Below are 23,273 nucleotides of genomic sequence, written 5' to 3' on the forward strand. Positions count from 1 at the left end.
GCAGCCCGTGGAGAGAGGCCTGCTGGCAGATCAAAGGCTCCGGCTGTAAAACGATCTGAAAGAGTCCAGCATTAGCATCCATCAGGGTACCTTGAAAGCTCCCTGGTCAGCCGAGAGGGAAGCGGAGGGCCCCCCAAAGTGAAAGCCCAGTCTGCAGAGGGGTGATGAAGGGGCGGAGGGAGGGGAGAATGCGGGCAGATTGAGAGAGGGAGAGAGGGAGGGAGAGAAAGAGATGGAGGGATGAATAACTCAGTTAAAGTCACGAAGGAAATATTTCCATGCGGGAGGAAAATTCCCATCACAAGCAGCAAGTGTTTTTATTTCTCTTTTGGGGTCGACCTTCCCCGCATCTTCTTTTAACTCGTCCTCTCGCTCTTCCTCTCTTTTTAACATCTTCTTTTGCAGCATGCGCTTGCGGCTGTAAGGGGAGAGCATCTCCATCTGTGCGCCATCTCCGCTCGGCTCGGCTCGGCTCGGCTCGGCTCGGCTCACCAGGCCCCCCCGACTTTTACTACTCCAGCCTGCGTTCTACACACAGGGTCATGTCTGGTCGGGGATGGGAAGTGGGGCGGAGGGAAGGCGGGTGGGAGCGAGCGTGGGAGGAAGAGAAACACGGGGTGCACTTCGTATAGTATATCTCCCTTTATATCAGAATTGAAAGTGGGAGAGGAAGAGAAATGACAGCCGTGTTGCGTGTAGTGTGTGTGTGTGTGTGTGTGTGTGTGTGTGTGCGTGTGTGCGTGTTCCTTTTTTTTTCCTAATGCAATAAGCACGGTTGATGGTCTTGAAATGGATAGGTAACGAACATGTGTGACAGGGATCAAGATTAGACCTGCATTCCTGGTGTGTTCCAGTGCCTCCTGCATTCATGTCTTTTTCCATGACAAAAGTGAGGCCATATTATTCACATAAATCTTTAGAAGGAAATAAGTCTGCATCCTTTCGGTCCGATCTGGCGATAAAATGTCCTCAAAAACGAGATTTATGGACAATGAGACCTGACGACGCTGAGCTCCTTTTTTCCTGGAAAGACTTTCAGCAACAGTTTTGCTGCTCTGTGCTTTTCACTTTTCTTTTTTTCAAAACGTCTTGCAGTGAAGTCGAGGCACAACCTCTGCTGACTGTAAAGCTTTTAGCACTGACTTTCTCTCACAACCTGTGACACAAGTCAGGTTGCGAATTTTTTTTTGCGATGGATCCATCCTGTGTTTTCCACGGTTCTGTATCGCAGCCCCTGTTGAGTAACGACTGAGCAGATCTCCGGTATGATGGTGTGAGAGAGTTTTGCCTGAGCAGTTTATCTAGTGACGGTGAAAATACAGGTGTCTACAGTAGTTGGGTGTTGCACAAAACACAGTCTGTGTAGTTACACATGTGAAGAAAGCTGAGCTGAAGTTTGAAATATCACTTCAGGTTTCGGCAGCGTGAGTGAAATGCAAGATATTAAGATATTGGAGGGCCAGTTTGGCATATAGCAAATCTGATAAATGATATGAAGCGGGAGGCTAAAGGAGAGTTTGCGTTTAGTTTTTGATTCCCTCGCGTTACTTTGCCACAGTCACTTTCTTTCCCTCGTTTCCTCACGCAGATATAGACAAGAGTCAAAAAGCGTTGTTCTCGTGAGGTGATTGGGCCGAACGGATATTTTTGGCCAAAACTTTAAGAGGTTTTTGGTTGTTTTTTTTGGAAGGATTACAACTACACAGTTTTCTACAGCTATAACTCCGATGTTCAGATAAGGTTTTATAGTTTTTTTGAAGGTAATTACAGCAAAATTACGATTATTTTTGATGACACCAAATGGCTGTTGTGGTCTGCAGGAGCTCTGCAGGAGCTCTGCTTCCCTTTTTGTTTGTAATCAAGCTCGAATTATCATCAGACGTCCGAATTAATCCACAAACGGACCGTACAGCGGACCCATCAGTTCTAAATGTTGATATGTTTTGTTCAAAGGAACGTCAACTCACAAGTCCATAATCGCCCTTATTTTGTTTAACATTTTTTTTAAATATTAATTTGCGTTAACGTGCACCAGATCGCAGAGGAGAATTCCCCGTTTGTATTTGATACGAGAAGCAGAAATAAAGATTTTATGACAAACAATCTCCTCCACGCGGCGACGCGACCCTCGTGTATTGTGCATGTACACGTCTGCATGCCTGCACTGACAAAGGCTCACTCTGCAGAACATGCTTACGCTCACCATGCGCTGGAGCGCGCACAGAAAACCACACACACGTGGGGCTAATGGACACAGAGTACTTCCCACACAGGATCACCCAAACACACGCACGCGCGCACACACACACACACACACACACACACACACACACACACACACACACACACACACTGGTTGTGTGTCCCTCAGCGTGCAGCTTGCCGACATGTGTGGAGCCTCGTGTGTGCAAGGCCAGAGCTGCATGCCACTGTCTCAGTTCAGTAATGGATGTCCCGTTTGTTACACACACACACACACACACACACACACACACACACACACACACACACACACACACACACACACACACACACACACACACACACACACACACAGACAGACAGACAGACAGACAGACAGACAGACAGACAGACAGACAGACAGACAGACAGACAGACAGACAGACAGACAGACAGACAGACAGACAGACAGACAGACAGACAGACAGACAGACAGTGGCGGGGCTCAGCACGGCCGTCCTGTCCAGCCGAGGATGAGTTCCTCCTCTGTTTAGGGAGAAGGATGTGATCTCACTCGTTAAAAATCCAACCTATGTCGCTTGCCACTCATGACTTAATCCAGGCTTCTCCTTTGTGCAGAGCGCCCTCCCCTTCCCCTCGTCTCCTCTTACTTTCTGTTGCTCTCTCTGAATGTTCTCATCTCTTTGCTGTCTGTCGGGGCATGTCCTTTTTTTTTTTTATAGCCTGCAGATTTACTGTTAATAGGTGAATACATCCGTTCATACGGGCCTTTGCGACACGTGTAAGTGAGGGAAATTTTGCCAAAAAACAAAATCACACATTCAAAGATTGCTGCTTTGCGTCCGCACATGATCACCAGCAGAATTTATTGGTGAGGGCTTAACCCTGACGAAAGCTGAATCCATCTTGGGCATTCCAGGAAGCTGAGCTATTTGACTTTGCTGCCTCGCGAGTCGGAATTATTTGAAATTCGAGTTTGTTCCTACGACGGCGCTTTCAAACGGAGTCCAATGAGACTGCAGCGAAAGATGAATCTTACGCTGCCTACACAACCGCACGTGGCACGAGTTTGTCACGCGGGTAGATCACATACAAAGTCGACGCAAAGACGCGACTAGACGCGGATTTGGCGCCATTGAGTCAGCCGGACAATGGAAGATGCTACATTCTCAGACGTCCCGTCACTGCATCAGAAGAGGAGAACCGCCACTGTGTCTGTGTGTCGCCGGGTCGCTGGTTGTATCGTGACCGAGTGAAGAAGGAGGAGGGTTCAGCAGAAAGTGAACGAGGAAGTTGGACATTTAGCTTTAGCCCCAGTTAGCACAGCCTCTTTGTGCACTCCTGTCTGACTTTTCTTTCATTCAACAGTTCATGTGTGTGTGTGTGTGTGTGTGTGTGTGTGTGTGTGTGTGTGTGTGTGTGTGTGTGTGTGTGTGTGTGTGTGTGTGTGTGTGTGTGTGTGTGTGTGTGTGTGTGTGTGTGTGTGTGTGTGTGTGTGAAATTATGTTTTTTGAAAGCCTTGCACTACCACAAACCTCTGCAATCACATAACTGAAAGACCCCCCGAAATGTGCATTTCAAAATTTGAAAAATTCCAGTTTACCGAGGCAATCACGATGCGCACGATCCCTGCTGGTCTGCGCTGCCGTCGAGGCCCGGACGTTACCTCCTCTGCCTCCTTTAAAAAAAAGACGCTGCCACACGGCCAAGGTGCTTTCAATGACAAAAACTGCAAGGAAGCTAGAATAAAACATGTATACGTGTAACAAAACAACAAAAAAAGACTTGTTGTTCACAGTGCACGCGCAGCTGCAGAGTATTGTACAGGGAATATGCCGAGCCCTTTGTTCTGCGTATGCATTTCTGTTTTTTGGAGTTTCACTTATCTCCCGCCAACTTTAACAGCAGATCGTGCATCTGTCGCTGTTTTTTAAAGTCACTTTCCCTAAGTGAGGCTGTTGTTTTCCAGAAGCAACATGCTGCTCGAGCGCTCCCTCTTCGTAAACACACACACACACACACACACACTTCGCTGTGCACATATGTAACATATGTACATCCGAGTGAAACGGTGTCACGGTGTTGTTGTGATGCTTCTCATAGTTGGGCTCCATCAGAATGACTGTGGTCACGGGAACCGGCCATATGGGCGTTTTTTTTTTTTTTTTCCTGAAAATCAAATACAATGTGCTGTTGACAGGCGCATTCATACAGCGGCCTCCTATCTGTGTCTGGAGATCCGAACTAGCAAACAGATTGGTGAGGTTTCTGTTTCGTTTTTGTACTTCGTGTGTTGTTTGTTCACACAATCCGTATCCTATTCACAAATTGTTGTGCTTTATTAACGCTGCGGCCCCGTCGTGCCCGGCCCGGGTTATCCCCCCCCCCCCCCCCCCCCCCTCCCCATCCAGCGGGTCGTGCAGGCCCTCGCTGCGTACACTGCCTTACTTTGTGACAGTTTACCAGGGCAGCTGTCCACATGCAGCAAGCGATTGTGGCACCTCATAACTCAAGTTGCAGGCAAAGAGGAATGGGACGGAGGAACTCGATATACTTAATGCCACCACATCCCCCGGTTGGACTAAACTGGCTGAGAGAGAATTTCTCATTCGAAAAGCTCGTCCAGCCGCTTTGTCTCATTTTTTAAAAATCGTCAAACATCTTGCTGTTATTTTGCCGTTTATTTTTCTTTAATTTTTCTCCACCGGCCTTAATACTTTCTGAGCTGGCGTCTACTTCCCATCATGCACTGGACGTACTACGTGGATGCGTCATGAGTTCACTCAAGACATGCACACACACACACACACACACACACACACACACACACACACACACATTAACGCTCTCCAGTAGATCAGGATGTACAGTAAGATGGACTGTTCAATATTACGTTTCGTCACAGCAGACCGAGAAATATATATAGATCCAGTAAGCATTGTTGAGAGTCGTGGAAGTTCTCAGGATGAGATAAGAGATACGATGATGGTCCCCCCCCCTCTGTTCTTGCACCGGTACGCTCCAACATGAAACACTCATGTGCGACACATTTATTACCCTGTGCATTTGCATTACCTGGGGATATACTGGCCTTTCAGACTTTCATGCAAAAAAACACCCACGGGCACAAACTGCCAGGAAGTTCGCTGAGCGCCAAGTGTTGTCGAGGAGGTTTTTCTTTTAAATCATTCACAAAATGACCGGAGGAACTGGACCGACCTGACGTTTGCTGCTTTTAAAACTGGCGGGAGCACACAAGGATGTCTGAGGAACGTCTTGCTGGTTCAAACGCCCCCAGGTTTGCGTTACCCTTTTTTTTTAGTTCCACTTTACACTTAAAGTGTCATCCTGCCAAGATTCGTCTGAAACGAGTCTCAGGTAACAGGAAGTAGTAGCTGCGGTGCGGGAATTTTGTCCTGTCAAAATATGCGATGACGGCAATGTCTGCCGTCGTAAAGATTGTTGTGAGGGCCGCTTCACCACAGATTACAGAATACATGCCCCTAAATGTAATTGGTAAAGTATTCCACTGTGTACTCAACAATATCTCATATTATAATTGAACGTTACACTAAGTGAATGTGGCATTGACCCAAAAGTAGACTGAACCAAGGATTCTCTGATGGAGGTCTTTGTCTGGCGTAAAGGAGGAAGACCCAGGTTTTCTTTGACCTTTTAATATCCACAGCATGTTGGGTTATTTTCGAGATGAAAATTAATTGGCTTTACATTTACAGAACCATCAAATATTTCCTTTTCTCTTTCAACTTATCCTCCTGAATTCAATTTTTTTTTTTAAACTACAACTACTTAGAACGTGAATAGTGCATATTTGAAGTGTCCATACATTGGCAATTTACAGGTTGGTAATTTTAAATTCAGGGCCTACTGAAATAGGTTTACATGCTGTAATGTTTCAAAAATGCGCATTATTTGTCTCATATGATGAATCTCTTTTTAACATCTGTCTGAAAAGCTCAGTTTCTAGCCAAGTGGCAACAAGGTGACACCCAGGGTCGGACTGGGAACAAAATTCGTCCCTGGCCATTTTGTCTGGACTGGCCCCATTATCCCCCAATATCTATTTAGCTATTTAATAGACTAAATAGATATTAAGTTGACAGCGCCTCTGTTGTTGTATGAACCATGGACGGCACTGGATTCACAGATTCTAACTTAACAAATGAAATGTTGTTGAAACACACAGCGCAGCCTCCTCCCAATCAGAGTAAGGTACACAATGAGCCACAGCATCATGGTCAGTGAGACATTGAGGACATTTTATTTGAACAACTTTATCAATGTATAGATTTGCAAGCCACAGAATAACATCATGCCGGGGCACTGGACGTTTTTTGTATCCGCGACGAGGTCGTCGGTCACTATTTTACCTGTGAGACGTTTCGCTGCAAAACTCTCTGGGGACTTTTTGGGGGATTTCTGGTATCAGTTGTGTGAACACTGTTGTCCACACAACGTGCCCTCATCAGCACGCACACACACACACACACACACACACACACACACATTCAGCTGAGGAATGTCTCTCACAATCAACCTTATCAGGTGCTTTGTCTGTTTTGTCTGAGGGGCATCCGAAGAGGGCTTGACATTACTACTGATAGGCTTTTTGGAATACACACCCCCCCCCCCCTCCCTTATCCCGTATCATTCCTTCTAGCGCTCTCTCTTCCTCACCCCCCCCCCCCCCCCCCCCCTATATTCACCTTTTTCTCGCCCTCACCTCACATTAAAGCCCCCTCCGTCCCCTCGTCTCGGAGTTAATTGGAGGAGCACCTCGCTCGGCGTTTCATGCAGCGCCTGTCAAGAGTTCAGGTATCGCAATTAAAGCCTTTTTCTTTTTGATACCGTTGATTGGCACGAGGCCTTTCTTCTGTCAGAAACGCTGGGCAGGAAAGACGTCGTTACCTTGTTCCCAGGCCCCGCTACCTCCTGCAGCACCCGTTGCCCCTGACCCGTAACATCCAATTGATTTATCCCTGATTGTTAGGAGGCCTCTGGAGCCGCTCCTCGATTGGCTCCATATGAGAACGGTGCCAAGAGGTCATCCATAACAATCATTTTCAGTGGCTCATTATTCCCGGGCCAAACAACCCAAAGACCCAATTTCCTACGGCGCTGTTCATAAAAGTGACAGATGGCCGAAACCTGGAAAAGCTTTTCCTATAATCGTTAGCCGGAGCGCTACATAGAACGCTCTGTAGCATAGTGCAGTTTGGACCCTCTCTCTCTCTCTCTCTCTCTCTCTCTCCCGCCGCTTGCACCTTCTCCCTCCTGTTCATTTTTTCCAGCGCGAAGAATGCGAAGGAGGAGAAACGCAGTGTGTTCAATAGCTTTGGGCCATATTCCGCCCAGTTCGGCTCTTTCCCCTCCCTCTTCTTCATGTGGCCCACAATGTGGATCCAGCGCACGCAAATATTTGCCAGGTACAGCGCTCGTGTCTCTCCGCGCGCGCGCTCTACCTCAACGCGGGGACAGCACATGGACGGACGGAGGGCCAGGACAAGGTCTCCTTTCATCCCACAGACCTGCCACTCTCTGGCCTTCGGGGTCACTTCTAGTCACTGCAGCGGGATCGCACCCCTCCGCGGCCGCCTGTGAGGCCCTTTTCTTGCCGGGGAAGCGCCTCGTGTGATAAATGTGTGCCTCGGAACAACAGCTGAGACGGGGACTTGGCTCGGGCCTCCCCGCTGCCTGTTTCAGACACAAGTGTGGTTTCCTAATATCTTGGCTCTTTGTCATGAATGACCCCTTTCGTTTTTTTTCCCCCACCTCCAATAACAACCAAACTCCTCTACTCAGCATTTGGAGGAAAAAGAAGAAGAAGACGAAGAAGAAGAAGAAAAAGAAAAAGAAAAAGAAGAAAAAAACTGACATTTTTCTCCGAGGACTTTTTTTCTGATTCTCATATTTGTTTCCACTCCTGTGTGTTTTTGGCAGAGGAGAAATGCCAGGTCATTGCAGTAACTGTATCCGCTGCCTGGTGGCCTGCAGGACTGTGCGAGGCGGTGGGTGGGCAGACGGCGGCTTTAAGAAGATGCTCAAAACACACATTCGCTTGCCAGCGAGGTTTTTTCATTCACCGGAAAACGTTGTCGTACTCCCACTCTCTTATATATATATTTTTTTCCTCTCGGGTCTTTTTCTCTCCAGTTTGGCACAAAGGTGTCACCAAGCTGTGATATGACACACGTTAGAGCACTGTCACCTCCTACCTCACCTCGGGCCCCGCCAATGGCTTGTGCAATTTCGTTAAATTAATCATCAGGCCGAGTCAATGCGGCCCCGCTCGCTCGAGCCACTTGCTCGATTTTACCCTCAGACAATTCATTCATCGTTTAGTGTCACCGCAGCCCCTGATTCATCTTGTGAAAATATGGGGCTTAACCCCCATCTCCCTCCACCATCTTTCATCCTGGGTTTTCGTGGCCCTCCCATATGTGCTCCTAATCTCTCCCTTGTGTCTCCGAAATGTCAGTGCGGAGGAGCGAGCGTGTTCTCGCCCGCTATGGATTTCCCGTGGAATGCACCATTTCCCCCCCCCCCCCCCCCCCCGGTTCACCCCGCGTACGTCGCCTGTTTTGATAGGTGGTGATTATGAAGTATTTATTTTTCCCTACTGGGTGTGGGAACCCAACCTGTTGGTACACTATACCATTGTGAGGTGGGTTTTGCCGTTTCCCTCTGAAGTCGTGACTCACATATGTTGGCACACACAGAGAACAAACGCACACCGTCAATTAGATAAGGTAAGATTTAGGAGAAAATGTGTAATTAGCGCTCGGGTCCACGCCGTCAGCCCCCCTGAGGTATTTTGTTGACGGTGTAAATGGATTGAAATGTGATAAAGTGAACCGTCAGAAGATGTCAGAATCCTAAAACATGTCTCCGTGTGACTGCAGAGGGATGAGCGTCGGGCGGGATGCAGGGCACGGTACTCAGATTGTTGAGTTTAGCGCCTGCAGTGTGTCAATTGCTCTATTTGCACGCTCGATTTGCACACATGCAGGAGTGCAACATGCGTGTTCAATGCATGTGTGCCGGTGAGGGAGTCGTGGTGTCGCATTGCCTTTTCCCTGTTTGTTTGTGTTCGAGATGAGAGAGAGCCCCGACAAGTCGCAGAGGTTAAGCCCCAGCTATCTGACTCATTTGGTGAATGGTGGAGGTCTTGGACCGGGGGCGTAGTGGAGGAGGGGTGGTCGGAAAAAGATGAAGAGAGTGAATGATGGAGGGAGGGGGGGAGGGAGGGAGGGAGGGAGGGAGGGCCCCTGCAAGACAATTCCCCCGACGTCGGGTCATTCGCAGACACAGGAAATGCTTGACCTCACACCCTGAGAAATGTCCACAGCGGCCCACTTGTGTTAAAGGTGTAATTGGGCATAATTAGGAGCTGGCAGAGAGAGAAATGGAGACGGACCCTGCGTGCCCCACATGCCTGCCTTCCCCAGTGCCTGCCTCCGTCTGGCAGCCGGCGACACACCGGAGCCAAGCTGCTCCCTGCGCAGATTTACAGCAAATACCGACTCTAAACAAGCGAGGGGGGAAAGTTCACAACAACAAGGATCCTTTCAGCTCCGCCGCTCATTTTTCAGGTCTTAGCTGGAAAAGGCCTTCGCTTTTTCCTCAAATCTTTCGCCTTCGGCTTTGCACACGTTCAGATATTAGCGCTCCCCGTTCTGGGGAGCTGTGACATCAGCTTCAGTTCCTCGACCTCGGGTGGCGCGGCAGTGTTTTTTCCACAGCAGCTCTCTCTCTCTCTCGCTCTCTCTCTCTGCACATCGTCCTCTTGGGCCCCATTTCTTGTTGTTGATGTTTTCCTTCTCCCTGTTTTTCCTTCTCGTTCCTCTTTACCTTTACCTTTTTTTTTTTTTATCTTACTCTCTCGTGCAGACCGTACAACACCATCACATCTGACATGGAGTCACCAAACATCCAGCTGCTTCCTGTCAGCGCCGAGGCAGGAATGCACTTTCGTTCAGTTCCCCGTTCATTCATAGGAAATAAACCATGGACCCGCATGCAGCGAGAGTAAGGGCTGTCAGCCATTGATGTGATATGGGGGGGGGTTGGGTTTTTTGGAGGATTGGTCGGTGGGTGGGTGGGATGAGGGCTTGGGAATGGGAGCGTAATGCATAGAGCATGGTGCAGGTCTCTCTGCAGAAACACGACACTAATGAAACAAGTTCCAACTGATGAAATGAGATTAGTGCCATTCTGTCGGAGGGCAAACGTTGGCTTTGTGTTCTAAGTCGCGAGCGGGGAAAAGGAAAGAAGGGAGACATAAAGTAATGCTGAAATTGGAAATGGAATTGGATTGAATACATGGGAGATTGGGGATTTTGGGAGGTCAAAAAGAAAACCCCAAGAGAAACGACAATGAAGGTGGGAACCTCGAAATGAGAGAGACTTTCTGGGAAAAAGTGGGAGCAGGAATAGAAGGTAGGGGGGAGCGGGGAGAGGGGGGTTAGCCGAGCAGTCAGTGATCACTCAAGAGGTCTGGAACTCTGACCTCCGACCCCATAGCTGAGCGGATGCCACCATGGTGAAAATGTGAGAGGTGAGGTATGCGAGCCCCTCGAGCCCTGGCGGAAACCATTCCCCTCCGTGATGAATGGGATGTTAGCATTGACACAAATTGGCCCATAATAATGACACAAGGCCACTAAGCACACTGACACGGAGTGACAGATTGGGAATTACAGAGTGAGTGAAAAGACCGGGCAGAAGGAGAGAAGGGGAGAAGGGAGGAGAAGAGATGAGGACAAGTCTTGCAGGAAAGAATTACCTTGCCCCGGTGGGACAGACCGAGAGGGGGAGAGGTGGATTTATGACCGAGGCTGTCTTTGGTGTTTTCTCTCCACTCTCCTTAACAGTGGGACTGCAGAAAGGCCTGGAGTTCAGTGGGCCCCCGACACGCACACACACACACACACACACACACACACACACACACACACACACACACACACACACACACACACACACACACACACACACACACACACACACACACACACAGCGATGGAGACGTACACTTTAGTCTGTGGGAATTGTTAGCTTTGCATTCTTGCTGCAAGCATCCTCTGTATATCTTCCTTTCCGTCCCTCACTCTTTTTCCCCCCTGCTCCTCTCCTCTCCTCTCCTCTCCTCTCCTCTCCCCGAATCCCAAACCCTGACAAAGTGTTGACATCCCTTCGGGCGAAACCATCAGCATAGGTTCCTGCTAAAAATAGCCGCTGACGTCCCCCTGGGGCTGAATCGGAAGAAAATCCCAGAATCCCTTTTTATAGCTTTGGCATGACACTGCATGCTGATGCATGTTTCTTTTTTTTCCTGTCCCGCTACCAAAACAAGGCATTCCTCTGTCCTTTTTCTTCTTTTTTTCTTCGGAAACACATGTATTAGATTAGGCATGTTGGGAGGCAAGGGTCACACTCCTGTCAGTAATTGAAATACGATTATGTATGAGCTAACATGATTACAGGGGTGAGGGCGATGGAGGGAGGGGAGGAGTGAAGAGGAGAGGGGGGGGGGGGGGGGGGGGTGATTGAAAGATGAATGCCGGCCTGTGATGTGCGGCTGCTTCCTTATTCCGCAGTAGACATTCCAGAGGTAATGGAACATGAGTCCCGCAGCCTCCGCTCCGTTATGGGGGAAACACCGAAAGCTTGGTCGATGCTTTCTTCCTCATAGTTGTTCCAAAATTCTGTTGTTGTGGAGTTACATCACTTCGCTGAGGTCTCGATTGGTCCACCCGGTTCCCAGTGGTCCAACCCGGGATCACCGACTAATTCAGTCTAAATGGGTTTGGTGGGGCGGTGCTACTGTGCTAAGCACCACTGATCTGTGGCTGACCCGGTGTCTATTTAGTTTGGTTCTTATGGGGGGGGTTTGTTTGGTTTTTTACATAAATTCCCACCCACCAGATTTGGGGATTTTTTTCCCCCGCGGGTTTGTTTCAGTTGCGATAAACTCGGAGAAGAAGGAGCTTGGATGCACACATGTATAATCAATAGGTATAAAGATTTAGAAAATGCAGCCATTTTGGAGATCCGTCCTTGGTGGTGGGTTGGTGGATGATGACGCAGCTTGCAATACAATTAGCAAAGAGGCATTAAAGGGGCAGTTAGCCATTTTGGAGAAAGCTTATTTCGGTCTTTGTTGTGATTTTACTGCTCAGGCCGGGGCCGGGAGCCCAAAACCTCGTGTGTGGGAGTCCGACGCGCTAACCACTAGGCCAAAACCCCGGGGCTGCAGCACCACCACCCGCTAGCACGTCTGTGAAGGTGTCGTGATGTTTACAAACTGCAAAGGCAATGTTGTGCGGTGCGGTCCGCACCATTTTCTTTTTGTTTTCGATTGACAGACCCATGCAGGGATGTGTTTTTTTTTCGCCGTGCACACGGTAACAGACCGTGAGGACATATTTGCAGATTTTTTTTTACAAAACGTGTATTGCTGTAGAATCGCTTTAGTCAAACTGAATATCCTTCAGGATAATGAAAAAAATAGATTTCATGATAGTTGTGTCTTCGCTTGAATTTACGCTAGATTCATACCACATGTTTTGCAACGTAGCCCCTAGAGCGATATCTTGACTGGAGCAGGTTGCGGAAGAGCAATTACTTAGGATGATGGAGGAAGTTCTTTGTTTGTATCTCCGGCTCTGTCGGTACACACTTGCATGCCATGAGCACGGGACACACGTTTTCTCTCATCTGCAGAAAGGCGTAAACGGCAGATGCATCAGTGCACCAGCAAAAGAGATTTAAAAAACTTGCGTGTGCTAATGTCTTGTGAGGAATAAGGAAACACATTCAAGACATCTGTTGAGCCCTGGAGGATACACACATTGTGTCTTGATGGGGAAAGTTGAACGTAAACAAGTCTGTTGGTTTACAATGCAAATTTGTTGCGTACCGTTTTATGCTCTCACAGAGAGGAAGGAAATGAAAAGAAAGAAACACATTGAATAAATAAATGGAGGCTGACTGGTGAAGGTGTGCGCTTGTCTTTGCTGACGGGAGGAGAATGAAGATATCCCAACGCTCATAGAGAAGAAGGACTTTGCCTTGTTGACACAGGGTTGTCAACAAGAAGAGCTCAATTTTGGAAAGTGTTTTGACGGAATATAACATAATTGGTTGGGATGTGAACATATGTCCTTCTATAAATTGTGTCGTTTTTGATCTTTGGAGGTGGATGATTCGGAGTTTCGCCCGACAGAAATCTTCACTGTAGGAAGCTTCATCTCACTTAATCCATATATTGATGTATTCTACACAAACACTAATAGATTGTCATCGAAAAACCATGTACATGTTGCAACTGTTGTAGAAGTATTTTCGCCACAGTGTGTGTGTGTGTGTGTGTGTGTGTGTGTGTGTGTGTGTGTGCGCATCCTTTGCATGTAGACATGTTTATGGTTATACAGATACAGGAGCAGTCAAAAGGTGATCTAAGGTCGTAGATGTCGCACAAAGTGCATCATTGCGCACATCCGGCGCCGTCACGATTATCACATTCGTTGCCGGTTTCTCCAATTTCAAAAAAATTGTCACACTTCCAAACCCAGAGAGAGAGAGAGAGAGAGAGAGAGAGAGAGAGAGAGAGAGAGACAGTGTGTCTGCAGAGGCTCTGCAGATATTCTGATAAGATTATCCTCATCACTAACTGGCACACAACAAACAGGTGCAACAAAACAAACACAGGAAGCTGTCGCTTCCGAGTTACCCTGAAACAAGTTCCCCCTCCTCCAGCGGCCACCAGTGTTTTTGATTAGTCAATGATAAAATAATTTTAGTTAAACTAACTCTGTCCTTTTCGTCGTTCGTCAGAGTGGGTCTGTCATTTCTTGCAGGAGGGGAATTCCCTCAGTGATAAATGCAAAAGAAAAAGAAAAAATCCCCCAATATTTCAGTATATTTAGATCATAATGGCTTTTAAATTCTCTTAATGGGCCAGTTTGTGTGTCTCTTTCTTAGTTGGCAGGATTATGCCAAAAATTTCGAAACTGGATAGACAAGTTTTGTTTTTTTTCGCCTTGGCGGAGGTGTGTTTTCTCTATTTATCTTTTAAGATCAACCCAAGATTAGTGAATCTTACAGGAGCTTTGCTGGCACCAATATAGAATAAAGATTTGACCAACAAATCCTTACAAGTGTGAATTTCCTCTATAAAAATACAAAATTTCTGGATGGTGCCAAAACAAACTTTATCCCGTCATTGTTGTGCCTGGGACTGAGGCAACAATCACATTAGTGCTGCAACTAACGATTGTTTTCATAATCGATTAATCTGTGGATTACTTTCTTGATTAATCGATTAGTTCTTTGGTCCACAAAATGTCACAAAATGGTAAAAAATGTCGATCGTGTTTCCCCAAACCACAAGATAATATTGTTGTTTTTGTGTCCACACACCAAAGATATTTAGTTCACTGTCACAGAGGAGCAAAGAAACCAGAAAATATTCACATGTAAGAAACTGAAATCAGAGAATTTTGCCTTTTTTTCCATAAAAAACATTTTAACCGATTAATCGATTATCAAAATAGTTGGCGATTAATTTAGAAGTCGATTTACTGTTGCATCTCTAAATCGCACACACACACACACACTTAATCTATCTGTTCCTTTACTTTTATCATAAAAAACAGCAGCCATCGAGGTTTATTAAAAGTCATAAAAATGAATTATTGCCTGTAACTGAAAGTTTAAAATAACAATTAGATATTATAGAAACTCTCAAATCTGTTCTTCTGTAAAGGAGAATAAAGTGAACAACATTTAACCATAAATAGAGAGAGTATAGGGATTATTCTTTACACGACCAAGTCGGGTTGATGAACTGAAACTTATTCAAAGCCTCTTTTTTTTTTACTGTAGATGATTTACCATCACATTTTTAGCCCTAACATGCTTTTTACCGGTGCATCAAAGCATGACTCTCAGGTCGAGAGAACAAGCACGTGAAGCCATTTGGACAATCTGTCTTTTAAAATGCTTTTCCCGTCAAAGAACCCTGGATCGCTTGTTGGCAGAATGTTTTTGTGTCTATAATCTTTTTTTCATTTTGAATAAAAGCTACTGAACGGATTTGGGGTTTCCGTAAACCTTGCCTTAGAAAAAAAAAAAATGGCACAAATGCTGCTTTGTTTAAAAAAAGAAAGAAAAAGAAAATGACACATATATAAGCATTGCCATCTCATTTTTCCACATTATTTTGTCAACATCATTCGGTCCTACAGCTGCTCCTCTTGGTCTCGGTTGAAAAAAGTCTGACTGGACCCTCAGTGAGTCGTCCCCCCAGCAACCAGTTGTCCGGCATTATCATAGGATGTACACTAGATATAGACACTCTGACCACCGACCACTGACTGTAGACTGGAGATTACTGGAGGTGGGCCTCTTTCCTGCTTCCATTTATCTTTCTTTCACCTCCCTGTGCCCCCCCCCCCCCCCCCCCCCCCCCCCCTCTCAGCTGTTCCCTGACTCTCTGACTGAGTGCCTGCTCTGTTATGGGTTCATTGGGCTGGTATGCGGCAGGAATCTTTGGATCAAGGTAATTTCACACTGTTCAACTTTTTCCCAGGCTGTTAAGCTTCCCCCTTTTACCTTTGTGCCGCTCGCGGCAGCGAGATAGGGAGCGACACATGTAGCCGTTAAACACACACAGTGGCTCAGCGGCTGACGCCACCGGCGGAGCCGGGGGAGGGGGGGGGGGCCTTGAAAGATACGGGGGCCTGTATGAATTACGGTCCGACACCTCGGTTTCCCAAAAGGATCAGATTGTTGCGGCCCCCCGATCCAGAGAGTGGTGGTTGATGGTGGATGGTGCACATTCATGTACGCTGCTGTAATGAAGCCACACACGCCTGCCAGGGGAGCCACTGTGGTGGACCCCCCCACTCCCTCCACAACCCTTCATTTGTCTCTGTTTGCTAATCACTAAGACGATCAGATGCTCTGTGGGTTTGTTTTGGTTGGCCTACATGTGTTTTCTTTGCTCGTCTATTTTAATGCTTATCAGGGGTTTTTGTGTGCATGTATTTCCGATCAGGTGTTTCTGTCTTCCGTCGTCGCTGCAAGGGAATCGTCTCTTCCCTCCGACATGTGTGAATTCTTTATTGAAGTCCCCCTCCACTCAAGGTGTTTTTTTCTCTTCCTATCCTCTAACATGTCTGACATTGACTACAGAGACTTTTATCTATTTTGTCACTATAGAGGTGTTTTCACATTACTCTCCTGGAGGAGGAGATTTCTGTTGCACTTCTCTGCAATTTGAAATTCAAACGAATCCTGCGCTACATACACTACAACTACATTTGGTACGTCACGAATACATGTGAGGCAAACTTCAAGTGACACGGAGAGGCAGCGCATCCACGAGAGGACGTCAGGTGTGTCAGCAGACAGTTAGCGTTAGCAGTTAGCATCCACGAGAGGACGGCAGGTGTGTCAGCAGACAGTTAGCGTTAGCATCGACGAGAGGACGACAGGTGTGTCAGCAGACAGTTAGCGTTAGCAGTTAGCATCCACGAGAGGACGGCAGGTGTGTCAGCAGACAGTTAGCGTTAGCAGTTAGCATCCACGAGAGGACGGCAGGTGTGTCAGCAGACAGTTAGCCTTAGCATCCACGAGAGGACGGCAGGTGTGTCAGCAGACAGTTAGCCTTAGCATCCACGAGAGGACGGCAGGTGTGTCAGCAGACAGTTAGCCTTAGCATCCACGAGAGGACGGCAGGTGTGTCAGCAGACAGTTAGCCTTAGCATCCACGAGAGGACGGCAGGTGTGTCAGCAGACAGTTAGCCTTAGCATCCACGAGAGGACGGCAGGTGTGTCAGCAGACAGTTAACGTTAGCATTAGCAGTTCGTGAAAGTCTTATGGCTGAATCTAGCCGTCTCGTTGTGCACACTCTTCCACCGGTCAACCTAGCCCAAGCAGCTGTGATGGGCGGGGCCACGTCCTGCATTATCTGCATATCATGAATATTCATAGTCTCAGAATTACTCAACGAGGGAGAGAGTGGATGGTTTCCAGCCCCATTTCAGAGAATTTTAAAAAAAATCTTTTGTGTAAACTATGTTTAATATTAAGAATATTAAGCATAGCATATTATTTTTATATACTTGTAAAACCTGACTGGAGGAGGTCTTTAAGCTCTTCGTCCCCAAAGCGAAGCGCTTTGTGTTTATTATTAGCAACAGAAGATGGGTGAGCACCTGATGCGGGAGGGAAACCCTCTGTGTGATTGTAGAAGTAATCGTGTTCTCATCTCTGCACCGTGCGCGTTGACATCCATCTGTCCCCGTCCGCAGGGGGAGAAACGAGGGTAACAGCACCGCTCATGCTCAGGTGTTCGATGTGTTTGGTTTGGGGGTTTATTTTGGGAACTATATGGTTAACTTTTTCCTTTCTTTTTTTAATGTTTGCATACCTCTCCGTCTGCTTGACAGACTTAAATAAATATAGGCAGATCTTCTTTTGTTCATCATTGGGAGGGGTATGCGAATCACAGGTTAAACGAGGATTTGAATGAAAGGGCTTTGACATATGAGGGTTGTTCTATAAAAATAACTTTCGGGCGGCTCAGTCAGCCACTCCACAGGCTGTGCAGCTATGTTTCTATATTTCACCTTGCATCCTTCAGTTCATCGTAAGTTATGCACGAAGAGATTAGTGAACTTTCTCCCGACCGGTGCCTTTATTCCAGCGCCAGTGAGCTTTATTAATAACTTGTGAGATCTATTTGACCTCAAGTGATGTGTGTCTTAGTCTGAGCTTGTTGTGATCCCAGGTGGACATCCTCAGGATGTTGATCCTCCCAAAAAGCACCGACAGACACAATTTTCAAACAATCTGCAGAGAGGAGGGTTTTGGTTTTTTTCCTGGCCAAATTGTAATTGTTGTCTTTGACGTACACACAACCTCTCCCCAGTAGTCCTTGCATTCTGCGCCAAGGACTAACATTGGATTAGCGTCGTCTTTGTTCTCGGTGTGAGCAGCGAGCGGAGGGAGTGCAACAGGCTGGAACTGCGGCGTTGGTATCAGCGAGCAGCTGTTGCGTGAGTGACAAAGTCAAGGGCTAGCGATATGAACATGGGAAAATCCTGGAGGAGCCGGAGGGGGAAGAGTCAGCGGCAGCTGAGCCACGCTGCAGCGAGGCTTCACTGCTGCCTTCTTTGAACGTGGAGCGAAAAAGGACAAAAGTGTGAGAAACGTTAAAGAAAGGGCAGGAAAAATATTGACATTATTTGGCAGCACAGTGCTCCAGAACGCCAACTCTCTCTGTCGCTCTCTCTGGCTCATTTTTGTCCCAGATTTGATCAGGTTGTTGGTGCAGTTCAAAAGACGGGGGTCAGGCATGTGAAAGAAGGGTCGGGATGGAAGCTGGGATGAAGGAATGAGGTGTTGGGCTGCGTGTTGAAGAAAAAGGTAAATGAGTACCAGGCGGTTTATCCCTCGTGTTAACCGAAGGTTTGGCCGGAGCCACCAGACCTTGTTGTTGACGCAACCTTTCACAACCCCGCGACGTGTGTGTGTGTGTGTGTGTGTGTGTGTGTGTGTCTGTGTGTGGAGAAGCTCACCTGTCCGTCAACGGGCTGCCACGAGCATCCGTGATTGAGACGTTGGCGGCGGCGGCGCATACACGGCCGCTTTTGGTTATTAATGATGCTTTCACTTTGCATTTTCAGTTCTTCTGAAGGGCGGTTTTGTGTGTGTGTGTGTGTGTGTGTGTGTGTGTGTGAAAAGGAGGACGTTGTCTTTGTCAAGAGTGTAATGGAAAAAAAAAATTGGTTCCTATATTTAGAGGTTTTTGTTGTGACAACCAAGTTTTCCCACCGGGCATCTGCAACGCTGAGATACACAATGTGGGATTTTTAATTTGATTTCATTTGCTGCTACTTTGTCTCGGCGCATGAGAGTATCACTTGTTCAAACCCTCGGATGAGGGAGGTCAAAGCAGGAGGACGGGACAGACAATGTTTTCATTTTTGCTGTCAATGCATCGTCTTCAAAATACCTGGTACAGACAAAATATGAAGTGAAGCGGCCAGAAGTCAGACAGTGTTTACCTGAAGAGTTGTTTCTTTTCTCTTTTTTTACACATTAACGGCAAACTCTGGAAAAAGTCCAGACCCAATACTACGGATATTTACCAGACACGTTCACTCAAGGTGTCAACCCACCGTGACGTCACCCAATGCTCTGTGAACTGCCATTTTTGAATTTTGACCAGCGCCATGTTGGGTTTTTCGCAACCAGACGTAGAATTGGGCGGAGGGTCTGACTGGGAGATCGTCCAGTTCGCGCCCATTGGACGGACCAGCTGTCAATCATCAAAAATGAACATCATGCTGTATTGAAGAGCACTTGAAACTATGGCAATTAAGATCAGAAACTCCTCAGGAAAATGCTTACTAATGTTACAGTTCAAGTGAGAAGTGGAGTCATTTTTTTCTATACAGTCTTTATGGTTCACACCAACAGGAACATTTGAAGAGCATTCTGTGGCGTCTGGCTAGAGCATGCAAGAAGCGGGAGATGTCGGTAATTCGGTCGCGGCCACTCGCTGGCTGGGAATCTTTGCGGAGATTTTCCCTGCATTTTCCCAGAAATTTTACTCGCGGGCTGAAAGGAGAAGTGCCAGAAAATGGCCAACATTTGCGTTTCAGGGGGATGTCCGGACTTCAGTGTCTGAAAGCAGCTATATACTCGAGGAACACTTCCTCCGTCCTTCTTTTGTGTGACCGCACGCACAAAAGAATAGATCTGTGAAGAAAAAAGCGGTCATTAATTTCATATGAAAACAAAGACAATATGCTGCGACTGTTGCTCGTATCTCTGCTTAAGGAAAAACAGTTATTTGTAAGAACAGTCTACAGGAGGGAAACTACAGTGTTGCTCTGACAATGTTCTTTCTCCTATTAAAATGAAGAAGAGATGACTTCATTTTTCTCACACACACTTTGTACACCTTGTTAACGCAGAGTCGCTCTGCACATTGCACCACAAACAGCTCCGGCTTTGTGCTTTTGGAGAAGTTCTCCTGTGCCTCAAAAAGCAGCAGCTGCAGCTTTAACCCAACTTCTGATTGATTTAACCCAACGTACTAGAGCAAAGCTACGAAGTCTTCATCGTGCAAAAGCGAACGCAGCGAGTGCGGCGTCACCAGAACTAGGAGCTTCACAACCGGCGAGCCCGGAGCCTCCGACGCTGCATCAGATATTGACGGGGGTTTACGCTCCCGGCGATTCCCTTTCTATTATTCTAATGCTGTAAATAACAATGTTTGGTAAACTAACTTGACGGTGATGAACAGAGGGTTTTATCTCACACATGTAGTCGTCCTCGTTGCCTTTGAAAGCAGTTGATCGCCCGTTAACACCGTCACTCCACCGTGTTCTAAGCGGATGCGTTTCCGAAAGGTGTCTTGCCTGAGAATCGACATCTTTTGGGACAACTTGTCCCAAAGGCGTCAAAAGGCAACAATTAACACCTTCCCTTTTTTTTCTTCTTCTTTTTTTCTTCTTCTTCCCCCCCCCCCTTCCTTGTTTCGTTTCCAGTTAATGAGATAAGGGCACGTCTCGAAGAATTCGGGAGGACGTGTTTGCATAAAAGGATTTCTAAAGGGGGAGTCTGAGGGAAGTCTGCACAGGCGAGAAACTCAATGCCAAAGCCGCATTGTTGTAACATCACATCCCGCAGGTGGTTAGTGGAGATGTCAGGGACGAGCTTCACGCCGCTGCTGCAAACGCTCACGTAAAAATAACTAAAGACAAAAAAAAAAAAACCAACAAGGGGGGGGGTGCTCGGCATTTTTGGAGAATGTGGCGGTTGCCATGTTGGCAGATTCCTGGACGGATACAGATGCTCTGATGATGTAGGAGACGCTCGCGTCTCTATCATGGGCGTTTTCAGAGGTGGCTGGCCGTTGTTCCAGTTGTTTGCGTGACCTTGTCTTTTCGTGTGTTAAACTGGGATTAAAAAAAAAAAGAAGAAGACTCGAGTTTGCCGTGGATGTGATGAGGCAGACAGAAGTGTCTGCTCGATCTCATCGGACGCTCCGCGATGCCCGGTGGGTTCTGATTGCAGCTAAAAAAAACATTCAAGTGAAGCACTCGGCAGATTTTGTCTGAAACGACTCGACTTGATCGGATCAGCGAGCTGCAGCACGAGCGATATCTCGCACAACACGTACAGTCATTTTCTTCAGATACTCTCAATTCCACGTGTTCACCAGAAAATGATCGGTTGGAGTTTTGCATGAAGTCTGCTGTTGTTCTTGTTTAATTTTTTTTTATCATGGATGAGTAGGTTTTTTTCTCTCTGCATTGTTGTCGTCCTGGCACACACACACACACACACACACACACACACATACACATCTGGAGCTGTTCAACCACAAGAAAAATACAGCAGAGACGGGGGGGAAATGTGAACATGATAAACAAATGGCAGCCACCACACGGTTGCTACTCGTGATCAGACTGGAAGCATCTGAAAAACAATAGGATGGTGCTCTCCGAGGTGCCCCCGTGTTTGTTCTATCCTTTTGCTTCGTGCATCTGGCAGGATGTGACCGTGAGAGGTTCAGATCCTTAAAGATCTCAGCTGAGGCAGAGGAGGGCGGGAGGCTGCTCGGTGCTCGCGTCGGGGCTGTTTGGAGGAATTTCACCTGCTGCTTGACTGTTGGAATAAACTTCCTCCTGCTGTTAAACAGCTTTTCTCTCTCTCCCCTTTTACAATGTGGACACCTCTGTTTTGTTTAGACACGTGAAGACATCATTTTTAAGTTTAAAAAAAATGTCGATCATTTATTCATTTAATTCGTTTTAACTCTCTTCTTTCTAAGCGTCGCTCCGCATCTCTTCTATCTTTCTTTTTTTTAATTCAATCGTAATAACGTTTGATGTGTTAATAAAACCCGAACAAAAAGGAAATGCAGCAGGTTTGTTGTCAGGAAAATTAGCAAATGAGCTGATTTGAATTTTGAGAACAAATTGTTTCGTTTCATTTGTGTCATTTTCTCATAAATAATTAAATCCCTGAATTAATTCCAGCATGCCGGTCGGTTCCCAGACCGTTCCAACGGTGATCTGTTTCAGTTTGAGCCTTAATTCCTTTATAAGAATTCTTCCAAAAATTCTTCTTCACATTGGTTGTGATAAAAATGAGGATAATATATGAACATAAAGATTAAACACAGGCAGAGAAACAATTGAAGCATAATTCGAATCCAAACAGACGCAGGTGGAATTTCATATTAATTCCACCAAAGTTTCATTCTTCCATCAAATCTCTTGAATATTTGTTTCTTTTGAATCCCCAAAAAGAAACAGTATGATGAGTTTGATTATGTTAGATTATAATAACACACAAGTGATATTTTTAATTACATTTATTTTGAAAGAAAAAACAATAGGTGGCTGGCAGTTGCTGACCTGCTGAAACAGGTGTGGGGTGTTTGGCTTGTGTGTCTGTGCTGTTTTCTTTTCACATAGCCGAGGAGATCTTATCTATTTAAACGAGTTCATTATGGAGAAGCTGTGTGTGTTTGAAAAAAAGGAAAAGAAAGAAAAACTTTATCTTTATTGACTATTCTTGTACATTTTTGTTTCCCTTTTAAGCTTGAAGATGGTTTTTTTTTTTTAAAAACTGGAAAATCTGCCTTATAGGTGATCACTGCTCTTTTAAAAATAAGACATTTTAGCAGTCATTATTTTTTCATAAAAGTATTACATAAAAGGGTTTTATTTGTTCATTCATTTTATTAATATAAATTCCTCTGGTTTCACGTCGCTGGGGGGGATTTGAATCTGCAAGGTGTCTGTCACATTCACAGACATTTCCAGGGTCCAGACCTGATTTCAGAGGCAGAGCAGATTCATTTATGTTCTTTTTCTTCTTCTTCTTCTTCCGAACGAACTCACTCGGACCTGAGCTGATGTCATTTCACAGCTGCCAAAAATTCCCCCTCCGACACTTGTCTCGTCTCGTGTGGGACATTTTTTCTTCTTCTTCTCGGCATCATGATTCCCATTTC

At 46.4% G+C, this 23,273-nt stretch overlaps 1 protein-coding gene across 2 annotated transcripts in view; it reads left to right on the forward strand.

The window, feature by feature from the left end:
- Nucleotides 1-23,273, forward strand: part of ccnd2a (cyclin D2, a) — a 149,939-nt gene that overhangs the window by 99,549 nt on the left and 27,117 nt on the right. The window contains exon 1 of one of the 2 annotated variants that reach the window (XM_047333177.1): nt 15,701-15,787. The exons of the other annotated variant lie outside the window; for it this stretch is intronic. Coding sequence (XP_047189133.1) covers nt 15,744-15,787 — 44 coding nt within the window. The 5' untranslated portion in view covers nt 15,701-15,743. Of the gene's footprint in view, nt 1-15,700; nt 15,788-23,273 lie in introns of those variants that run through there. 2 annotated transcript variants of the gene reach the window in all.

This window comes from Scophthalmus maximus, chromosome 7, assembly GCF_022379125.1.
Source record: "Scophthalmus maximus strain ysfricsl-2021 chromosome 7, ASM2237912v1, whole genome shotgun sequence".
In the NCBI taxonomy this organism is placed as follows: Eukaryota; Metazoa; Chordata; class Actinopteri; order Pleuronectiformes; family Scophthalmidae; genus Scophthalmus; species Scophthalmus maximus.